The sequence below is a fragment of the Oreochromis niloticus genome, linkage group LG17, assembly GCF_001858045.2.
Source record: "Oreochromis niloticus isolate F11D_XX linkage group LG17, O_niloticus_UMD_NMBU, whole genome shotgun sequence".
Lineage (NCBI taxonomy): Eukaryota > Metazoa > Chordata > Actinopteri > Cichliformes > Cichlidae > Oreochromis > Oreochromis niloticus.
The window spans coordinates 6,814,595-6,832,965 of record NC_031981.2 but is presented as its reverse complement, the minus strand read 5'-3'; the positions used below and the strand labels follow the sequence as shown (position 1 = coordinate 6,832,965).

Sequence of the window (18,371 nt, the reverse complement as noted above, 5' to 3'; positions counted from 1 at the left end):
TTTTTGGTGCCCTGTATTTATCTTGTACAGGGCACTGGTGTTGTCCCTTAGTTAATCCAGTGTCTGGAACAAGCTCCTTTAGGCCGTATTCCATCACTACCAGCAGATTGCTTCACTCACCAGTAGTTTTAATGTAAGACACCAGCTTGTCTGCAAACAGTCACCAATTTTTGCAGTTAAAACTCAAATGTACGACTGTCCTTCTTAAAAGTAAAAATTGTGCTTTCACACTGAAAAAAAACCACATTTCAAAAGCACAAAATTTATTTATTTATTTCTGTTTGTGGTTTAGGCTGCACTCGTCGCTGCTTCAGTACAAAAGTTGGCGAGTGTGTGGAACAAGTTGGTGTCTTCCATGCAAACTGTGGGTGACCGCTGCAGTCGCCTTTCAGTTTTTGCTGCTGCATCGTATAGTTCTTTACAACCACTTTCATCAAGCGACAGCAAGCAACCTCCAATAACCCCTCATTAACTGGTGGAAGAATATAGATTTTCCCTAGTGTCTGGCAGTTGCCAACCAGTTGCCAACCAGCCTGTGTAACTGGGGCCAGTTCCTTCTGATTGAAAACAGAGGGTTTGAACTTGCCTATTAGGGGTTACCTGGACATTACCTGAAACTTTGGCTGTGTTTTAATGTGGATCCACCACTTCAACATAGACAGATAGATGGCTATGAAAAAAGATAGGGAAAAGCATTTTAACTGATTACGTCAGCATTTTATATTGAAATGGTGTCAGTGCAAGAATAAGAACGTTTATAGCGCTTTCTCAGTAAAGACTCATAATTTGTATTACATTCATAATATATCCCATGGTCTTCAAAATTTGATCGGATATGTACTTATTACAGAAATAGTAATCATCACATATAAGACTTTAATTATGTTGCTGATTATGGACAGCAAGTGGACGTAGGAAATACCCAGCTGGAGACACTCCCAGTGTGATCACATGTTAGATAATCCTTTGTCAACAGTAATTCTGGAGTGGACGTAGTGTGATGTGATGCTCTGTGTTATTTTATTTGGGCGTGGTCTCTTTCTCTTATGGGATATCATGTGATGTCACATGATTGAATCCAATCACACTTCACTCTACGCACCTTTCTGCCTACCTTTGTTGTTCAGTATCACTCTATCTCTCTTTCTGTGTCTGCTTGTGTGTGGGGGGGCTTTAGGTGAATGAGCCCAGAGAGGAGAGGGAGGATCAGAGGAAGCACAACGGAGGGCTGCATGAGGAGGCGCCTCCCAAACAGCACAGGAAACCTGAGAGGACCACCAGGTACAGCAACAAAAGCACACACTGTCTTGTTGTCACCCCGAGGCCAAACTGGGGATAGCCCAGTCCTGTGAATTATTCAAGCGCCTGAGCTGTCAGCAGTATCGCTCAGATTCATGTGACAGTTTGACGCTCTCTAATTTGTGAAAAATCAGAAAGAAGACCAGAATGCAATTTGTATTTACACTGTTGCAAAAATGTGAAGATAGTTTGTGTCATCTAACTCTGCAAATGTTCTGTTTTTTACTACAGACGAACACAAATTAGGCTAATATTTTCCCATTTTCAGTTCAATATTTTGTCACCTATCTGATAACGGTTATTTAAGTCCTACTAAAAAAGATAATGATCCCTTTATTCTGAAACAACAGGTGACTAATTCATAAATGAAACCTGTATGCCTGAATAAAACACACAGACTTAATGAATCTGACTAATAGCAGCTGCGCTTATCTAATCTTTCTTACAAAAAAAGGCTAAATATAAAAAATCACTGAGCTACAGAGCTGTGCATAAGTCCTGAGCCGCCACTCATTTCTCTTTTCTTCATTTACTTGTATTATTTGAGCAGCAATTCTTCAGGCATTTATAAAGGTCTTTCAGACTTTTTCTTTGGACATTGGCTGTTTTTCACACTTTTCAGTCCGTGCACTCGACCATTTTCAGAGGAATGTTTTTGTTAAGCTACTTAATGTTTACCTGTGACTCATTCAAGCGTAAAAAAGACACCTAACTCCAGAGATGTGTCAGTGTTCTGTCTACACATAACAAATAAATTTATCTTAAGGTACTTTATTGCTAGCAAGCAACATTTGTTCCCAGATCTTTAGTTGAATCTGCAAAAGAAAACAAAGAACACAGTCTAACAGACATGAAATAGCATTTTTAATCTAAACGGCTATTTTAAGTTTCAAAAACTTGGTATAACTCAATGTAAAGTGTGTTCTTAAAAATTCTGAGCAAACTCAGAAGTCGAGGACAGGCCTAAAAATCTTTTACAGATAAATAGTATGTGAAACTCATGTCCTTAAGAAGTAGGAAAAATCCTGGAAATACATGGCATAGGACCTGAGAAATGCATCTGGACCTTTAGCTGATTAATCTACTGTTCACTGAAGGCTCAGCAGAAATGGTTTCAGTGGAAGGGTTGCTGTTAAGAAGCCATTCCTGATGATAGGGGACAGATTCTATGGAGTAATGAATCCAAATTTGATATATTTATTTCAAAACGACTCAAGAGGGAACTACAACAGTGAGTCCACAGCCATCTGTGAAGCACGGTGGAGGACTTGGCTCTCCATTTCAGCCAGTGGTGTTGGGGATCTTTTCAAAATAGAGGGAATCGTAAACTCAGAAAGTACATCAGATCCAGCATGGAATACTAACTGGAAACGTGATTGGCAACTGCTTCAGTTTTTAGTGTGACAATAATCACAAACACATTGTCAGTGTAGTAAAAGCCTGGATTTTAAAAACACAAACACAGTGGAACAACATCAGTCATGGATTGGCATCCCCAGACCCTTGACCTCAACATTACTGAACCAGTGTGGATCAAATCAGCAGAAAATGGAACAAAAGGCAGTAAACGTCCAAAGAAGAGCTTTGGGTGTCCTTCAAACAGCCTGGAGAACTATTCCTGAAGACTACTTAAAGAAATGAGAAGCGAGTTCAGGCTGTGTTAAAGAATTAAGGTGGTCATACCGAATATTGACTTTCAAGTTCATTAGAATTCCACAAACTCTGATTGTGCCTTATATATTGTATTTCCATGTGTGTTTGCACATTTCAGCAAATTGCTGGACTTATTTCTGCACGAGTTTGATTTTTATGAAGAATTGAGGGATAGCTCAAGACCTTTGCACACTAATTTATTTTTGGAATAGCTACAAGAGTATGCTGATATATCAGTGACTCTACTCTTGTCCACTTGTGGAAAAGTACTGCAGTAACTTAATATACCAGACCCAAAGGTCAGCTGAAAAGATCAAACTACAAATAACCAAAGCTCATTGTGACCGAGTGCGAGGAGAGGACAACAGTCTGTTGATAAACAACATTATGTACTGCATTTTAAAGGAAATTTGTTTTATCAGACAGGAAGTTATGTATGAGGCTGACATTTATCATTTATTGCACAGGCTGGTGTGAGAGTATAAACATGTAGCCCGAGGCTTCTAAAACATAATTGAAAAGCAAATCTCATTCAGACTTTCAAGAAAAACACGTTGTTTTTGTTCAGCTGGCAGAGTGGCCGTGTTTTTCTGTCACGGGTCACCTGCAGTGAGTTCTCAGGTTGAAACACTGGAACGAAACTTGATGCCGCCTGTAACTTTATCTTTGCAAACGTGATTGCATTTGTTTGTTGTGTGAATTCCATGAAGGCAACATATTCTTCTGGTGTGCATTTGAATACCTGGATGAAAAGGCAAAGCTTTCCGTTCCGACCCGTGTGCTGACCCGTGTTTCTGTGTGTCCTTCCCAGCCGCGGCAGCGTGCGCTCCCCCGAGCCTTCTGCGGGTGATGACCCGGACGAGGACGCCCGCCTGGAGGCGGAGCGCAAGCTGGAGGAGCTGAAGCGGCGTCGCGATGACGCGGAGAGCGAGGAGTTTGAGAGGATGAGGCAGAAGCAGCAGGAGGCCGAAGCTGAGCTGGAGGAGCTGAAAAGGAAGAGGGAGGAGAGGAGAAAGGTGCTGGAGGAGGAGGAGAGGCAGAGGAAGCAGGAAGAGGCAGAAAGGAAAGCCAAAGAGGAGGTGGATGGGGTTTTTTTCACCTAACTTTTAAGCTGTTTTTACTCTGTTTTATCCCATCTCTATGTAAATGTTTTGTTTAAAAAAAAAAAAATCATGATGTTATAAAAGTCTGAGCTTCAGGCAAGTGGCCGATGGACGCAAGTCTGAGTGTCATCTTACAATCGGAGGGAGACTGGAATGAGCAAAATTATTGTGCATGTGCAATGATGTTATGAACTGGTTGCATTCAAATTGATGTTTCAAAGATAGGGACCAGGTCTCCGACCACCTGCAGTCAGTTGCTGTCTTCAAAGCGACTTTGGTACATCAATAAGAGCAATAAGTTGCTATCAGTCTCTTCTTGTGATAATTGGGCAATTAACTGTGATAAATGTTAAAAAAAAACCAAATCAATCTCTGGGCTACCACCAATTCTTCTTAGACGCTAAGATGTTGCTGTCCTATTTTCTCTCTATTATGTCTGAATTATCACACAATTCTGATTTTCAGTCATCTTTTCCTTCTTTAATATTGTTCTTTTGTTTAGTTTTTTTGCCCTTTCAACTTTGGATTAAGCCACATTTCTATGCAAGTGGCTTATCCGAGTCTCTGATATATCCATGAAGCTGTCCCTTTATCTGTAAACTTGAAAAAGCTCGAAAAAGCTACACAACCCTGTACTGTATGTTTACCTGTTATCCAGTTTTGTAGCCCAAGAAAAAAAGCTTGCTTTCTAATTTGGATCTTGTTGAGTCCAGGTGAAACACCTGCTGAGATATTTGTAAGCTCCTGCACACACAGTGTTGTGTCTGTTCCCATTATTGTTATAATAAAATAAAAGGAGGGGCTGTAGTTGGGGATAGCAAGTCTCTAGAATGGCACATCTCTTGCAAATGAGTCATTCTGCAACAATAACACACCGTGTGTGCTTAAACCTCTGACCGGGCCAACAGCGATAAATCGAAACCAAAAAAACCCCAAAACAATCGAAAGAAGAATGGACTTGAATGGTTTTTATTGCCTGCCCACACAGCTGTTGCAACAATCAAATTTCAAATGCAGACATCAGTGAGAACGAAGTCAACAACCGTCACTGCAGTCTTTTCCATTTTCTCATGCTCTGCACCATGTTGATTCATCCCTTTGCACCTGTATGAGCAGAAACCCATGCATCACTCTCTCACACTTGCACCGCTGTGACGTTATCTCGCCATACGTCTCCGTTATCGCGACTCAACCTATTTGGGTCCCGGCTTGTAACTCACATATGTCATTCCTCCGTTTCCTCTTCTTACAACATCCTCGTCCTTGCGTATCTCAGACGCGATAACCTCTGCTTTCCTTCGTGTTCCCCCGCCGTACCGAAACGCGTCGCTCATTTTCGCTCGCACCCAGCTCGCGCCGAGGCCCCTACATTCTCACTATTACCCTGACTGGTCTTCTTTGTTGATCTTGGCTCCGAACGTGGCGGCCCATCTCTCGCTATCTGCCCCTGTTCTTCTCCTCTTGTGTGATGTTAATGAGGCCTTTTGGTTTGTAATTAAAAGATGGCCCAGAGATACAGAGAGACTAATTAACCAAGACAAGGCTGCCGGAGAGGGCTGATATACTGCCAAGCACCAGCCCTCTTCTGAATACTGTACAAATGATTCATACTTTTTTCTTTCTTTTTTTTAACTCTTGATAGTCTGCTGTATCAGGCTTTTCAAAATGCCTTTTTTCTCCCGAGGCAGCCGATGGCTGTAAATAAGAATTTACTCAGAGTAATTGAATTCGCAACTGACCTGCTTCATTTGATAAAATGAGTAAATCAGTTAGAAAGTGTCTGGGTCGGCTGCATTTTTGATCGTCAACTGCCAGAGAGATTTTCTTTATCGTGTGATAGCCTGTGGCAGGATGAGTACGTTTCCATTTAGTTAGAGTCGATACAAGCAGCTAGCAGACACAAGTTACCATTACCTGGCAGGACTGCTGTAATTAAATTGATCAGTGCGTTCCCTGTCAGAGTCACTCAGAAATGCCTGTCATCTCTTTCTCAGGAGGAGAAGAGGAAGATGAAAGAGGAGATCGAAAGGAGGAGAGCAGAGGCGGCTGAGAAGAGACAGAAGGTGGATGACACTATGGATGGAGAGGGCAAACCATTTAAGTGTCTCAGCCCTCGAGGATCCTCTCTGAAGGTCAGTCCAACCATTTTTGACTTCTCACCTCAGGTTTTCCATTCTGGTACTGCGCATATGGGTTAGGATAGAAATAGAAGCAGCAATAGAAACCAAAATACAAAGATCATTCGGAAGGCTGAACAGGCAAACTTTGTTTGTTGTATGAAAATGCAGTTTCTGGCTGACTTTTATTCCAGTAAAGCCTGAACCATGAAATATTTGCCAGATTTTTTTTAAAACTATATAGTTAACTGAACCTTCAAATAAAAAAATGACAAATTTGCATTTGAGTTTTAATTTCTAAAATTTTTCCTACATCTGATATTTTTGTGCAATGTATTGCTCACAGTAGTCATGCTTATGTCTTCTTGGATACTGCAGTTTAAAAAAAAAAAAAGGGTTAAATCCATGTGAGCTGTTTTAAAATCAGCATCTTAAAATGGGACTAAAACATTTGCTCTTAACGGCTGAATAAATGATTTATTGTTGACCTGTAAGGATAAGCTGAACTGCAGTAAAGTGCTTATTAGTCCTGGTTTTGCAAGTATGATGATCTAAACGCTAATCATTCAAGGTAAATTAGTTTCAAACTGTATATCTTTCATCCTTAACTCAAATAAAACGTGCAAAAAAGTTTGGAAAATTAAGTGTTGTAATGCTAAGCTAATCTTTACATCCCTGACAGGCCCCCACACTATGTATGAACACACTATACTGACCACGCTAACACTTGTAGCTTTGGTTAAGCAGACAATCACACTATTAACTGACATATTTGTGCTTGTGTTTTTGAATTGGAAAAGTGAGTAAAAGCACGCAATTCATCTAAAACTATCAGGCTAAATTTTTGCGACCATGAACAATCCACTTGATCTTGCTGCCTTTAAAATGGCTGCTTTAAAGACAGGGACCAGGTCAACAACCACTCACAGTCAGGTTTCGTCTTCTAAGAAACTTTACTGATCAAAAGGCAACAAGACGTAGTCAGTCTGCAATCAGTCTGCTATTATTTTGTGATTCAGTGGGGTTAAGTTGCCAATTACATGTGATTCACAACCAGTTAGCAACCAGTCGAGCAGAGTATTGCAAAGAGACATGTCACAGACGAGTTGTGCTCATCAGTAAAAACTGGCTCAAATTGATTTCAACATGCTGGCTGCCTGCTTCAATTTATAAAATAGATGGCAATTATTTGCAAACCTTCACCATTTTGTCTCAAAGTGATTGCAGTCAGGTTGAATCAGAATTTGAGGGTATTTCTTGCTCAACCTCCAGGCAACAATGCAGTCACAGCAACTACCTGCAACGTGAAAAAAAATAATTCACTGGGCAACCACTGATATTTTACTACATTGCAAATGGCATCAAAGCTAACCATCAAACCAGCATTTGAGTCCAAAGCTATTTGACAATGTAGTGTCGTGAACAGGGGTTGAACACTTAATTCAGTTTAAGGCTTAAAACAACTTTATAGCATTTGCGTGCTGTACTAAACTGCACTTTGCACTGGGTCCAGTGCAGTCGTCAGCAGAATTCCGTAAAAGCTTTCCTGCAAACCTGCAAACGCCATCTATCCTGTGCAGCAAAGCCTACTCTGAACATTCAAATATTTGGAGAGATTAACCGCCAGGTGACTGGCATCTGCACAAGTGTTATCTAACTGAGATAAAGGAGGGGATTTCATAAAACCAGAGCGAGAGATGCAATAATCAAACTGTAACTTGTTTTTTTAAAACTGTCTAAATCCAAACCTTTCTCGAGAAATGCACGAAGAAAAGTTTACCCCCCAACCCTCCCCGCCGCCTTATCTAAAGATAAATGTTTGTCACTGCAAAGGAACGTTTAATCAACTCAAATGTGAATAAATGTTTTCAGTTTTGCCAAAAGCCAACTCCCACACACAGAAAATCTAGGGGGATTTTTTAGCCAGTGGAGAAAATCTAATTAGTGACAGTTAGCTGTAATATCCATCTGGCCCATCCCAGTGAGACTGTAGACTAGAAGTTTGGCTGTAATGGTGTGTGAGCTCTGATTGTACTAGACCCAGGCACTTCTTTTAATTGTGGTCACTTTGTAAACAGTAATTCTCATGCCCCCTTCACTCCCTTCACAGACAAAGCTTTACTTTGTCGTCATGTTCACTGTACGTACAAGTGTTTCTTCGTGACTGTGTTTGTTTGAGTGCATATCTATCTGTTGCGTTCTTCACGTACACGGAACATATGAACAGTTATGGCGCTGTGTTTTGCTTTGAGTTAATTTGTGTGTTTTCGCAACAGATGAAATAATACAAAAAACCAGGGGTCTGGAAGCTCCATAAATTAAATTAAAATCGTATAGCTAATATGAATGTTGCCTTAACAAACATTTGCAGACACATAGTGTCTTTAGCATTTATTTAATGCCATGTATTTTGATGTTTATTGATTGTAATAGCCAATATGAATTTCGTTTCAGTTATTCAGTTATTGCAAGACATCTGAATAGTACTGTCTAGCTAGCTAATTTTTGCTAGCAGGAAACACGCTTACAACAAAAGGTACTCACTGTCTCGTAAGTACCTGAAAAGCTAGCTCCTTAATGCGATTAGTACAAAAGGATATCAATAAAGACAAAACAGCATCTACCTGTCGCTCAAAACTTAAAATGGCTTGTTTGTGTGTAGTTTTAAGATGAGTTTGATAGCAAGCAGATCTGTCATGAATGTGAAAATGTTTTTGGATTGTAAGCAGGTTATAATATAGGGGTCATTTTAACAAGCAGCGATTCAGGGAAGTTTTTGGTACTTAAATGTGGGCTAATTTTAAACTTAGAAGGCTCATATGCTTGGGAGCTAGCTGATGTATTTCACAAAAAACTAAGTAACTCATTGTTAATTTAAGAAAATGGACAACCCAAAAGTCCAGTAGGTCGGGTATATACCATATAGGCACTAAATCCCTGGACTGTCTCCACTATCCCTGACTATAAAGGAACGTAAAACCACAGAAGTTTAAGTTTTAACCTTTTTTTATTATAGAAGCACAAAATATGGGCGTAATAATCCCATAACTGTGAAGAAGATAGAGCATGAAAAGCAACTCTAATCTATTTCATGCTGAAATACCTTTTGCTACATAAAGACAACAGACAACAGCAGATCTGTTTTTCTCTATATTGGCTCACATGAATTGGAGCAAATTCTTGCTTGATTTATGTGCAGAGAGAATTTCATGCCCCTTTGGTTTTTGTTGAACCTGTCCAAAGGCTGTTTCATATATCAAAATGACATGCATGCCATTGAGGACACACACTTTACTCCCCTCATTTCTTTTTGCTATTAGGTGCTTTTTGTTTGACAGCTGCCATTTGGTGGCTCCTGTTACAGTAAAACGTAAAAAAAAAAGACTGCCTCACTATCAGGAATCAGCTCCCAGTGGAACTCTCAGTCCCGAGAGCTCGCCTTCATGTTATCAGCAGTAAACCAGCATAACCCCGCTCTGTATTGTAGATAAAGCTCAGTGTTCTGTGGCGGAAAAGGACAGAGGGACGAAATGAAGGACGGGCAGCAGGGATATGCAGGAAAGCGATTAGGGTTAACAGGATTACTGTAACTGCATTCGGATGGCTACGGCTCTTTAAAATGCGTCTGAGAATGGGGAATTTCCTGTCAGGGAGTATTTTTGGGAACTCCCACATTCGGTAGCAGTCGAGTGCAATGGCCTTCTTCATAGAGAGAGGGGGAAAGGGCCTTTTTTTCTGCTGTTTCTTCTTTTGTCCCTATTATAGGGTTTTGTGTTTTTGTGTGTGTATATGTGCATCTAAGGAACGCATGTGCTGCCCTCTCTTTTAGCCTTTTGTGCCGTTGATCATAAACAATCCTCAGAGATTCCCACAGACTAAAGGCAGAGAGAGCAAAGCGTTTGCTGTGGGGTGGGGGTCAGTTTCTGACTGTGTGTGTGCATGTCTTTCAGAGCATTTTGCACATAGAGGGAACAGTGTCTTGGTGCTGCTCAAGAGAAGCCAAATTATATTACGTATGAAGGAAGATAATAATGAGATATTTAGTATTTAAAAGTACAGCCTGCAAAGTGAGTATAGGAAATAAAGTTAAGTGCATAAAGGGGACCTATTTCTTGTCTGTGGTATATACTCTTACCATGATGGATGTTCATAAACATGGTCAAAGTTTCAAATATTGAGCAGAAGTAACCCCTGTATGGCAGAAGCTCAGGGCTCAGACTGCTTTATTCTTGGATCTGTAAGCTGTCAATGAGAACGGATATCTATAATATGATCATCTCGGGCACACAGCTCTGGCTGCAAGCATAGCAGCTCCACCCACCTTCTGTTCAAATTATCTGTTTGCAGGGGAAGGCAAAGGAAAGTCAGCTTAAAGTGGCGGGAAAGTGAGCTGAGATGGTCTTAGGTGTCACAGCAAGCCTTAATTTAAAACAAATGAGGATTATTATGAACTATGTCTTTGGTGGAGTCCAGAAAACCAAACTCTGAAGCTGCACACAAGGTTAACAGATCCCCTTTATGTTATTAATCATCAAAGCTTAGTGACTGTTTAGAACTAGGCGTGTCTACATGTCGAAGTCAGAAATGAGTTCGTATTAACGGTAATAAAGGGATTGATGCACTTGAATCAGCAGCAGGGATGCTGTAATAAATATCTGAAGTGTGGTAGAGATGTACTGCATGCAGCAGAGCAATTCTGATGCAATATTTATAACTCACAGCCTTTCTAACCTTTCTTTACAGATTGAGGAGAGAGCCGAGTTTCTAAACAAGTCAGCACAGAAAAGGTAAGCGTCATCTTTTTTAGTCATGTTGACCTCTACTAACAACACTTTTTAAGCAGTCCTGTTATTGCTGAATATGAACAATACAATCCAGAGCTAGACCCGAGTGTCTGTAGTGTAGGACGTAAAGCCCAAACTGCATGTGATGTATATATCATTTTCAGAGCATTTAGATTTTTCATGCACTGTATGTTAATTTCTTGCTTCTGCCCAGCAGCACAATGAAGACGTCTCATTGTCCTGTGGTGTCCAAGATAGACAACAGGCTGGAGCAGTACACCTCAGCTGCTCAGGTTAGCTCTGCATCAGCTTTGAAAACACTGATGGATGGATGGATGGATGGATGGATGGATGGATGGATGGAGTTGTTTATTGTCATTTTCAACAAGTTTCACGCACGTCTCCTGAGCAATCCCAGCCCATTCTTCTTTGGCGAATCTCTCAAGCTCCTCCAGATTTGATGGTCTTCTGGCACAGATTTTTTGAATGGGATTCAAGTCCTGGCCTTAAGCTGGCCAGTCAGTATGTTCACTTTAGTCTTCTGGAGGAGTGATGTATGTTTTGTGTTGTTGTTTCTTCATCATTCCTTCCACCTTGATAAGATTCCCAGTTCCAGACACACTGAAGCATCCCCAAAGCATAATACTCCCACCACCATGTTTAACTGTGGGGACGGTGTTCTTTGGGTTGTCTATCTCCAAACATAACCAGAATCTGTATAACCAAAGAGCTCTAGTTTCATCTCAGGTGATGGACTTCTAGTATACCTAATCATTCTCGAGGTTGTCCTTAGGATACTTCAGCCTGGTTTGAAGGTCTACAGACTCACCGCCATTCCCTGTGAGAGGTTCTAGTGATTGTCTTCTTTGACATTACAATTCCCGACTTGGTTAAGTCATTCTCTCGTGTCTCTAGTGTCTTGGCAGTTGTTCTGGGGTCTTTAGACACATTTCTCACTAGTTTTCTTTTCAGAGTCTTTGAAATCTTTCACTGCCTACCTCTGCCAGCCTTGCTCTGTGTGGCTCTGTTTGAATTTCTTGATGATACTTCTCACTCCAGTTCTCAACACTTGGAAACACTGTGATAACTTTTTATATCCAGCATTTGCTTTGTGAGCAGCAGCAATTGTTTTTCTCAAGTCTAAACTGATTTCTTTTGTTTTTGGCATGATGCTTTCTCAAGTGACAGCTCAAACCCTCACTGAAGTTTTTATACTGTGTGTAAATTGGAAGATAACCCTCAGTTTTAACTTGACTAAATCTTACAAGCTCTGAGCATCACAAAGTTAAAACACATCATTGCACAGCAGAGGTTTGTGCTATGGCTCAATAATTTATCTGTACATAAATAGATATGTTGAAGCAATCAAAACAACATCATTGCTGCACGCACGTTGCACATGCCAGTCACTGATTGATCTGTGCATCTCTAGTGCAAATATCCAGTATTTGTCAAAAAGCAACTATGTAGAAAAAGTAATATTTCATTCCGTAAGAATTTTAATTTGCTTGACTAAAATGTGCCTGCACTGATCTATAACAGGACCAAGGTCACACACACAGATAAATATAAACAGTATTTTACTTTGTTACATTGTTTTCTATCATCTATTATATAACATTACTATTTTGGAAATATTATTATCATTAAACCAAAAGTGCCACTCCTGAGCACAACATTCTACTTTGACTCCCCAACTTAGCCAAGACATAACAAAGACATTGCATTGAGTTGTTGGTATTTATGCTTTTTTTCCTGAGCTTTTATCACAGCTTAAAACCCAGATTTCTGTCTCCTCAGAGAGAGAACAAGGAGTCACGATCCCCTCGCTCCGGAGCCGTGGATCTGCCCATGGTCACCGACAGCATACGAAACATCAAGAGCATGTGGGAGAAAGGCAACGTGTTCAGCTCGCCTGGAAGCGGCGGGAGCACATTCAAGGTAAAAAGAAAAAAAAAAAGTAAAGGTGGTGCAGGATGTTAGAAAGTGTTTGAAACTTTCTGTGTGTATGAGCGAGAGAAGGACAGACAGACAGGAAAGAGCCCAGTTCACTGGTCCTTCCTGCTCTGCCCCGTTGCCAGTGATGACCAGGCTTGGCTGACCTTTGACATTGTCCAAACAGGAAGCAGCTGTGATAAAGACAGGCGTAGCGGGCCGCATCAACGACTGGCTGAATAAAACCCCAGAGGGCAGCAAGACATCAGGAGGAAGGCCAGTGGTAGGTCAACACCGTATGAGCACAGTGCATTTAACACTCACCTCAGAGCAAAGTCCAGAACCAGAGCACATGAAGGTAGTGGCCTGCATTAGGGTTAGGGTCATCTTTTAAATCTCATAAAGTTGTCATGGAAAACACAAGTAGTCATTCTTCTGCCAAAGTTTGTTTTGTTTTTCTTTTTTGTATTTTGTTTTTCTTGGCTCTTATTTTGAAGTGGGTGGTGCTTGGTTGGCCCAGAGTCATGTTACTGGTCTCTGTCAGAGAGCCACCCCTGAGCCTGGTTTCTTCCTGTTAAAAAGGAGTTTTTCCTTCCCACTGTCACCAAGTGCTTGCTCATAGGCGGTCGTTTGATAGTTGGGGTTTTCTCTCTGTTGTTACAGACTCTTTACCTTACACTATAAAGCACCTTGAGGTGACTGTTATTATGATTTCACGTTATATAAATAAAATTGAACTGAACTGTACACCAGTCACGATTTAACAAGTTGACCCAGAATCCAATGACAGCTGGTGGGTTTTTCTTTAACTGTCAACCAAGGCCAAATCCCACTGTGGCCTCTACACCCTCCCACTTCACTGGGAGTGTGAAGTGCTGTTGAAGGTTCTCTGAGGCCATCCTTGTGAAATAAAACAGGTGTATGGGCAGTTATCCGACATCGCTGCTGCTCCCACGTTAGACCAGTTGGCTCGGAACGGCTCTTAATGTGGCGGACCCTCCACATAACAGTGAGAGTGACTAGTAATAATGTGCAGCATTCCCTCTCCTGCTTCAGCCCCGCTGTGTTTTTATGCCTGTGTCATATTTACTGCTGCTCATGCTCTGTGTAGGACATGTTTTATGATCACTTTCAAACGATGCAGTGAAGCAGGTCAGTTGGACGCAGGCTGTATCCTCTCTCTGACTCCACCTGGTGGCCTCAAATAAAAATGAATTATGACGTGTGTGAGCTTGCTGCTCTCGCAGCTGTAATTTCCAGATATAGTGCGTGTGGACAGTGTAGACGTGGCATCGTTTTCAAGCATTTGATGCTAAACCTGTTGCAGTGTTTGCTTGCAGACAAAGATTGAGCTTTTTGTCCTGTCCTTCTCAAGTGTATAGAAACATTTAAAGCTATGACTTTATCCAAATATTCATGCTGAAGCATTATGCTGTGTGCTAATATTGTTAAAATAGAGCAGGGGAAGCTTTCACTGCACATAACTTTATGTCCAACGTGACAGCATTAAGACGTCTTTCTCGAGTTTTACTTGGATTGCCTCAGACTACTGCTCACCGTGTGAGCGCTTTTTCCTCCACACAAACCCCTCTCCGCTTGATCGTATCTGTCATTCTCTGCACTCTTTCCGTCCTGCCTACATCTTAGGCACACCGCCAATGCTGCCACACGATGAACATTTTCAATCAGACCTCCAAATGCAGAGCACGCACTGATAATGCGCTTGCTTTCTGACTCTCCCCCTGACAGGACCTGAAGCCTGTTGACGTCACCAACAAGAGGAGTCTATGGGAAAACAAAGGCGCCTCTCCGGCCAAGGTAGATGTCATTAATATCAGCCCATTTACTCGCTTAACATGAAGTGAGATTTGTATAGGGAAAGATCCAGATGAGTGCTCCACGTACTGGAGGAAGTCCAGAATGGAGTTTTGACTCTGCCAAAACAGTTTGCGGTCTTGGACGGCTCTCCATATTTTTTTTATTTTTTTTGCTCCAGTTTCCTGTCGTTGTCAATCAAAGAGAGCATTTTGTTAAAGAGATGAAGTAAAGTAGAAATATTAGAATAATCTCATGATGTTTCGACCCTGTGTGGCATTACTGAGAGTAACAATCACTTTTATGTGTTTTTTGTTTTTAAAGAACTCTGATAGCTAGTTGACCTCACCGGTAAATCTGGAATAAGCCTGGAGAGGTAAAAGAGAAACTATTCTACATGTTTTTTGTGTCTTTTTTTTTTTTTTTTCCCAAAGCGCTTATAACTGAATGAGCCCACACTGCTTTGCACTGACTTTTTGTGTGTGTTTTGTTTTGTTTTTTTGGCTGTGGTTGGACATTTTCGAGTTTCAGTCCAAAGTTATAGATTTATGATCTAACGTGTACGTCACTTTTTGTATCTCCTTGACCTTCAGTGTTTTTAGAGGCTTTTATTTTGGCAAGCAGTCACTTTGAGCCGCTTTCTGAAAAAAGAAAAAAACTAGAAAGAAATAGAAATCTTTTCAATTGCTGTAAAATAACACACACAAAGTGGACTTAATCAGCAAAGCCTTTAATAAAGTCAGTTTAAAGAAAGGTTACACTGTTGCCTCCATTAACATCCATAGGTTGTTAAAGCCAACCCAACAAAATCCGGAAGATTACATCAAATTAACATCGTAAATTTACAAAAATAACAAAAAGTGTGCCCGTTGTCCAACTGCAGGCTTTAAAATTTTCACAAATGGCTGCATCACATCACCACTGCTCCTTCTGACAGCCACAAATCACCGCTCTCGAGCCAGCTCAGCTTCACTTTACTTTTTATTGCCCTAATGGAGGAACTGTTTACAGCATTCTTTACAGGAGAGACGCCTCACTGGGGTGTGCAGCGGCAGCTCAACCGCTGTGAATCACTGTTATCGCCTCCGATTTTCAAACATGTTTGACAAAAAGCTGATGGGAATGATCTGTTTTATCGAATGTCTGTGTGTAAATTTAAACTCTGCTTAGCAGAAATGGGGAAAAAGGCTGCATATCCAACACAACCACTCATTTTTCTATAAACTCTCCTTTCCTTATCTGGCAGCCTTGTGTTGCCACAGGCAGTAGCTACAGCGCAGGCCGGAGGCTGTGGTCTGCAAGTGAGTAGTGGGGCTGGAGGACACCAGGCGGTGGTCTGCGCTGATGTAAAAAAAAAAGGGCCCTGTACAGGAAAAGTGGTGGTTAGAGAGTTGTCATTAGGTAGTGTGCTATGCCATGACGTCAGGGAAGACAGAAGACGCGGGTGGGATAGGCGCAAGAATCCGTGGGCGAGGTGCAAGTGGAAGTGTTTCTGCATCTTCGCTGGCTCATTAACGTCTTGTCTTCATGTTTTCCAGGTGGCAGGCAGAGGGGAGAGCAAATCAGTTGCTAATGGTGAGTTTTTCCATGCACAGGCATGCATACGGCCGCTCTGAAGAGTTCAACTTCACTGGCTCATTCTGAGCTGGGCCACTTTGTGTGCTTTCTTCATTTGTGTAATTGAAAAGACTGGGGGATTTCCTCAATCCACAGGGGTACACACTTAATCCTTTAGTTGAGGTGGAAATGTGGAAATGAAGTTAGACAGTCGACTAAAGGACGAGGACATCGATTATCTCATTGTGTACAGTCAGGAGCTTCTTGTAACAAGCCAGGAGCGACAGAAATTCACGTGTTCGTGATCCTTCGCTCGACTCTCCCAGCAGCAAACTTTTCCACTTGTGTTTGTTTGGATACATGTCTAAGCACTTAAGCATTTTAATTTTTGTCGAGATTAGAGGCATGACCTCACCTGCGCTTTGACTTACACAACACCGTGTGTTCCAAAGCGCATAACTGGTCCTCCCACAGGCTGCCGTGCAGTATTTCGGTTTGCGGTTTGGCCTTTTGTTTGGCTCCGACGCTGCTTTAGGATGCCACTTACCCATACATTGTTTGCTATTTTAAAATCAGATCCGAGCACAGCCTCCTCCTCCACCTCCTCCTCAGGCAGAAGAGAGCTTTTGGCCTTGAGAGATTCCACACATGTCAGCGTAATGTGGTGTTTGTTCGGAGCACACACACACACGCACACGTAACCAATTTCACCTTTATGAATGCTTTCAGCAGCCTTCTTGACACCACTCAGACCTTTCAGCTTTTCCACTCATGCACACGTCCACGTCTGTTGCTTAGACCCGGGCAGCGTTACAAGCAGCATTCCTGCCAAGACGGTTTGTCACATTAATAACTGGTATGTTCGAGATTAGCACACCATAGCAGTCTGACTCAGAGGATGAGAAAGGATTTGTTTCTTCTTCTTTTTTTATTTTTTTTTATTTCTTACTAGGAGTTGGCTGTCACACCGTACAGACATCTGACACCAGAGTGGACAGCGTGGAAGTTTACAGCCCACCCGCTCTCCACATGCTTGGAGAGTTTCCAAAATTATGTAGACACTTGAAAATAGGTAGAATTCAATGCTTACTGAGTGTAGCAGTTTATGAATCAGGGTGCACAACTTATCTGCTGTCCTTCAACAATGCAGAAATAATCACAAAGAATTGCTTTTATTCTACGTTTTATTAAATCAGAAGCAACCAAGGGTCTTGAATGGCATTAGGACCCCTGTTAATATTATTATGTTGCTTGTTTTAGGTGTTGGATTGAACTATGAAACAGGGAACAAAAATAAGTACTTACTAAGTGCTTAAAAACAACAACGCTTTGAGCCAAACAGTAGTGTCAGTAAACCTGTTAGCATGATTGCAATAATAAAAAAACACTGCAATAATTTGATGGTTAACTGGAGAAACTGAACGTTTTGACCTGATGATGGTGTTAAATGAAAAGTTGAATTGAAAAATTAGTACAATAACAATCCTGTTCCTAGAAATACAATACTATGCAAAAATCTCAAGCCGCCCCACATTTCTTTATATTTTGATAGGAAAATGGAAAATAAGTGCAGTGATTTATTGAAACATTAAAGTACAGTATATAAGGCAAAAACAGATTGTGTACAATCCTCATGAGTTTGAAAGTCACCATTATTCTTCAACACAACCTGTACTCTTAGGCAGCGTTTTTGTCATCTCTTTGAGTATTTCTTAAGGAGTATTTCTTCAGGCTTCTTGAGGGGACATTCAAAGCTCTTCTGTGGATGTTTACTGCCTTTTGCATCGTTTTCTGTCAAGACAATCCCACATTGTGTCAATAATGTTGAGATCTGGGCTCTGGGGAGGCCAATCCATGACTGATAGTTTTCTAGTGTGTGTTTTTCTGTCCCGATATGTTTGTACTGGACTGAGAGTGTGTTTGGCATCATTATCACAGTGAAAAAAGAAGCTCTTGCCAATCAGACACTTTCCTCATTCTGTTGCATGATGGATGGTTTTTGCTGCATTTATAATCCCCTAAATTTTGACAAGATCCCAACACCACTGGCTGAAATGCAGCCCCAACTTATTACAGATGAGTGTGTACTTGCTGCTGTTCATATATAT

At 41.2% G+C, this 18,371-nt stretch overlaps 1 protein-coding gene across 6 annotated transcripts in view; it reads left to right on the top strand.

Annotated features, from left to right (window-relative positions):
* cald1a (caldesmon 1a) overlaps positions 1-18,371 on the top strand; it is a 65,447-nt gene that overhangs the window by 44,836 nt on the left and 2,240 nt on the right. For 5 of the 6 annotated variants that reach the window (XM_019346976.1, XM_019346975.1, XM_013274677.2 and 2 more), the window contains 9 exons: positions 1,178-1,281; positions 3,764-4,031; positions 6,050-6,187; positions 10,916-10,959; positions 11,174-11,249; positions 12,757-12,897; positions 13,079-13,174; positions 14,641-14,709; positions 16,245-16,281. In XM_019346976.1, the coding sequence (XP_019202521.1) occupies positions 1,178-1,281; positions 3,764-4,031; positions 6,050-6,187; positions 10,916-10,959; positions 11,174-11,249; positions 12,757-12,897; positions 13,079-13,174; positions 14,641-14,709; positions 16,245-16,281 (973 nt within the window). Of the gene's footprint in view, positions 1-1,177; positions 1,282-3,763; positions 4,032-6,049; positions 6,188-10,915; positions 10,960-11,173; positions 11,250-12,756; positions 12,898-13,078; positions 13,175-14,640; positions 14,710-15,030; positions 15,083-16,244; positions 16,282-18,371 lie in introns of all 6 variants that reach the window. The other variant, XR_003214514.1, reaches the window with a different exon arrangement.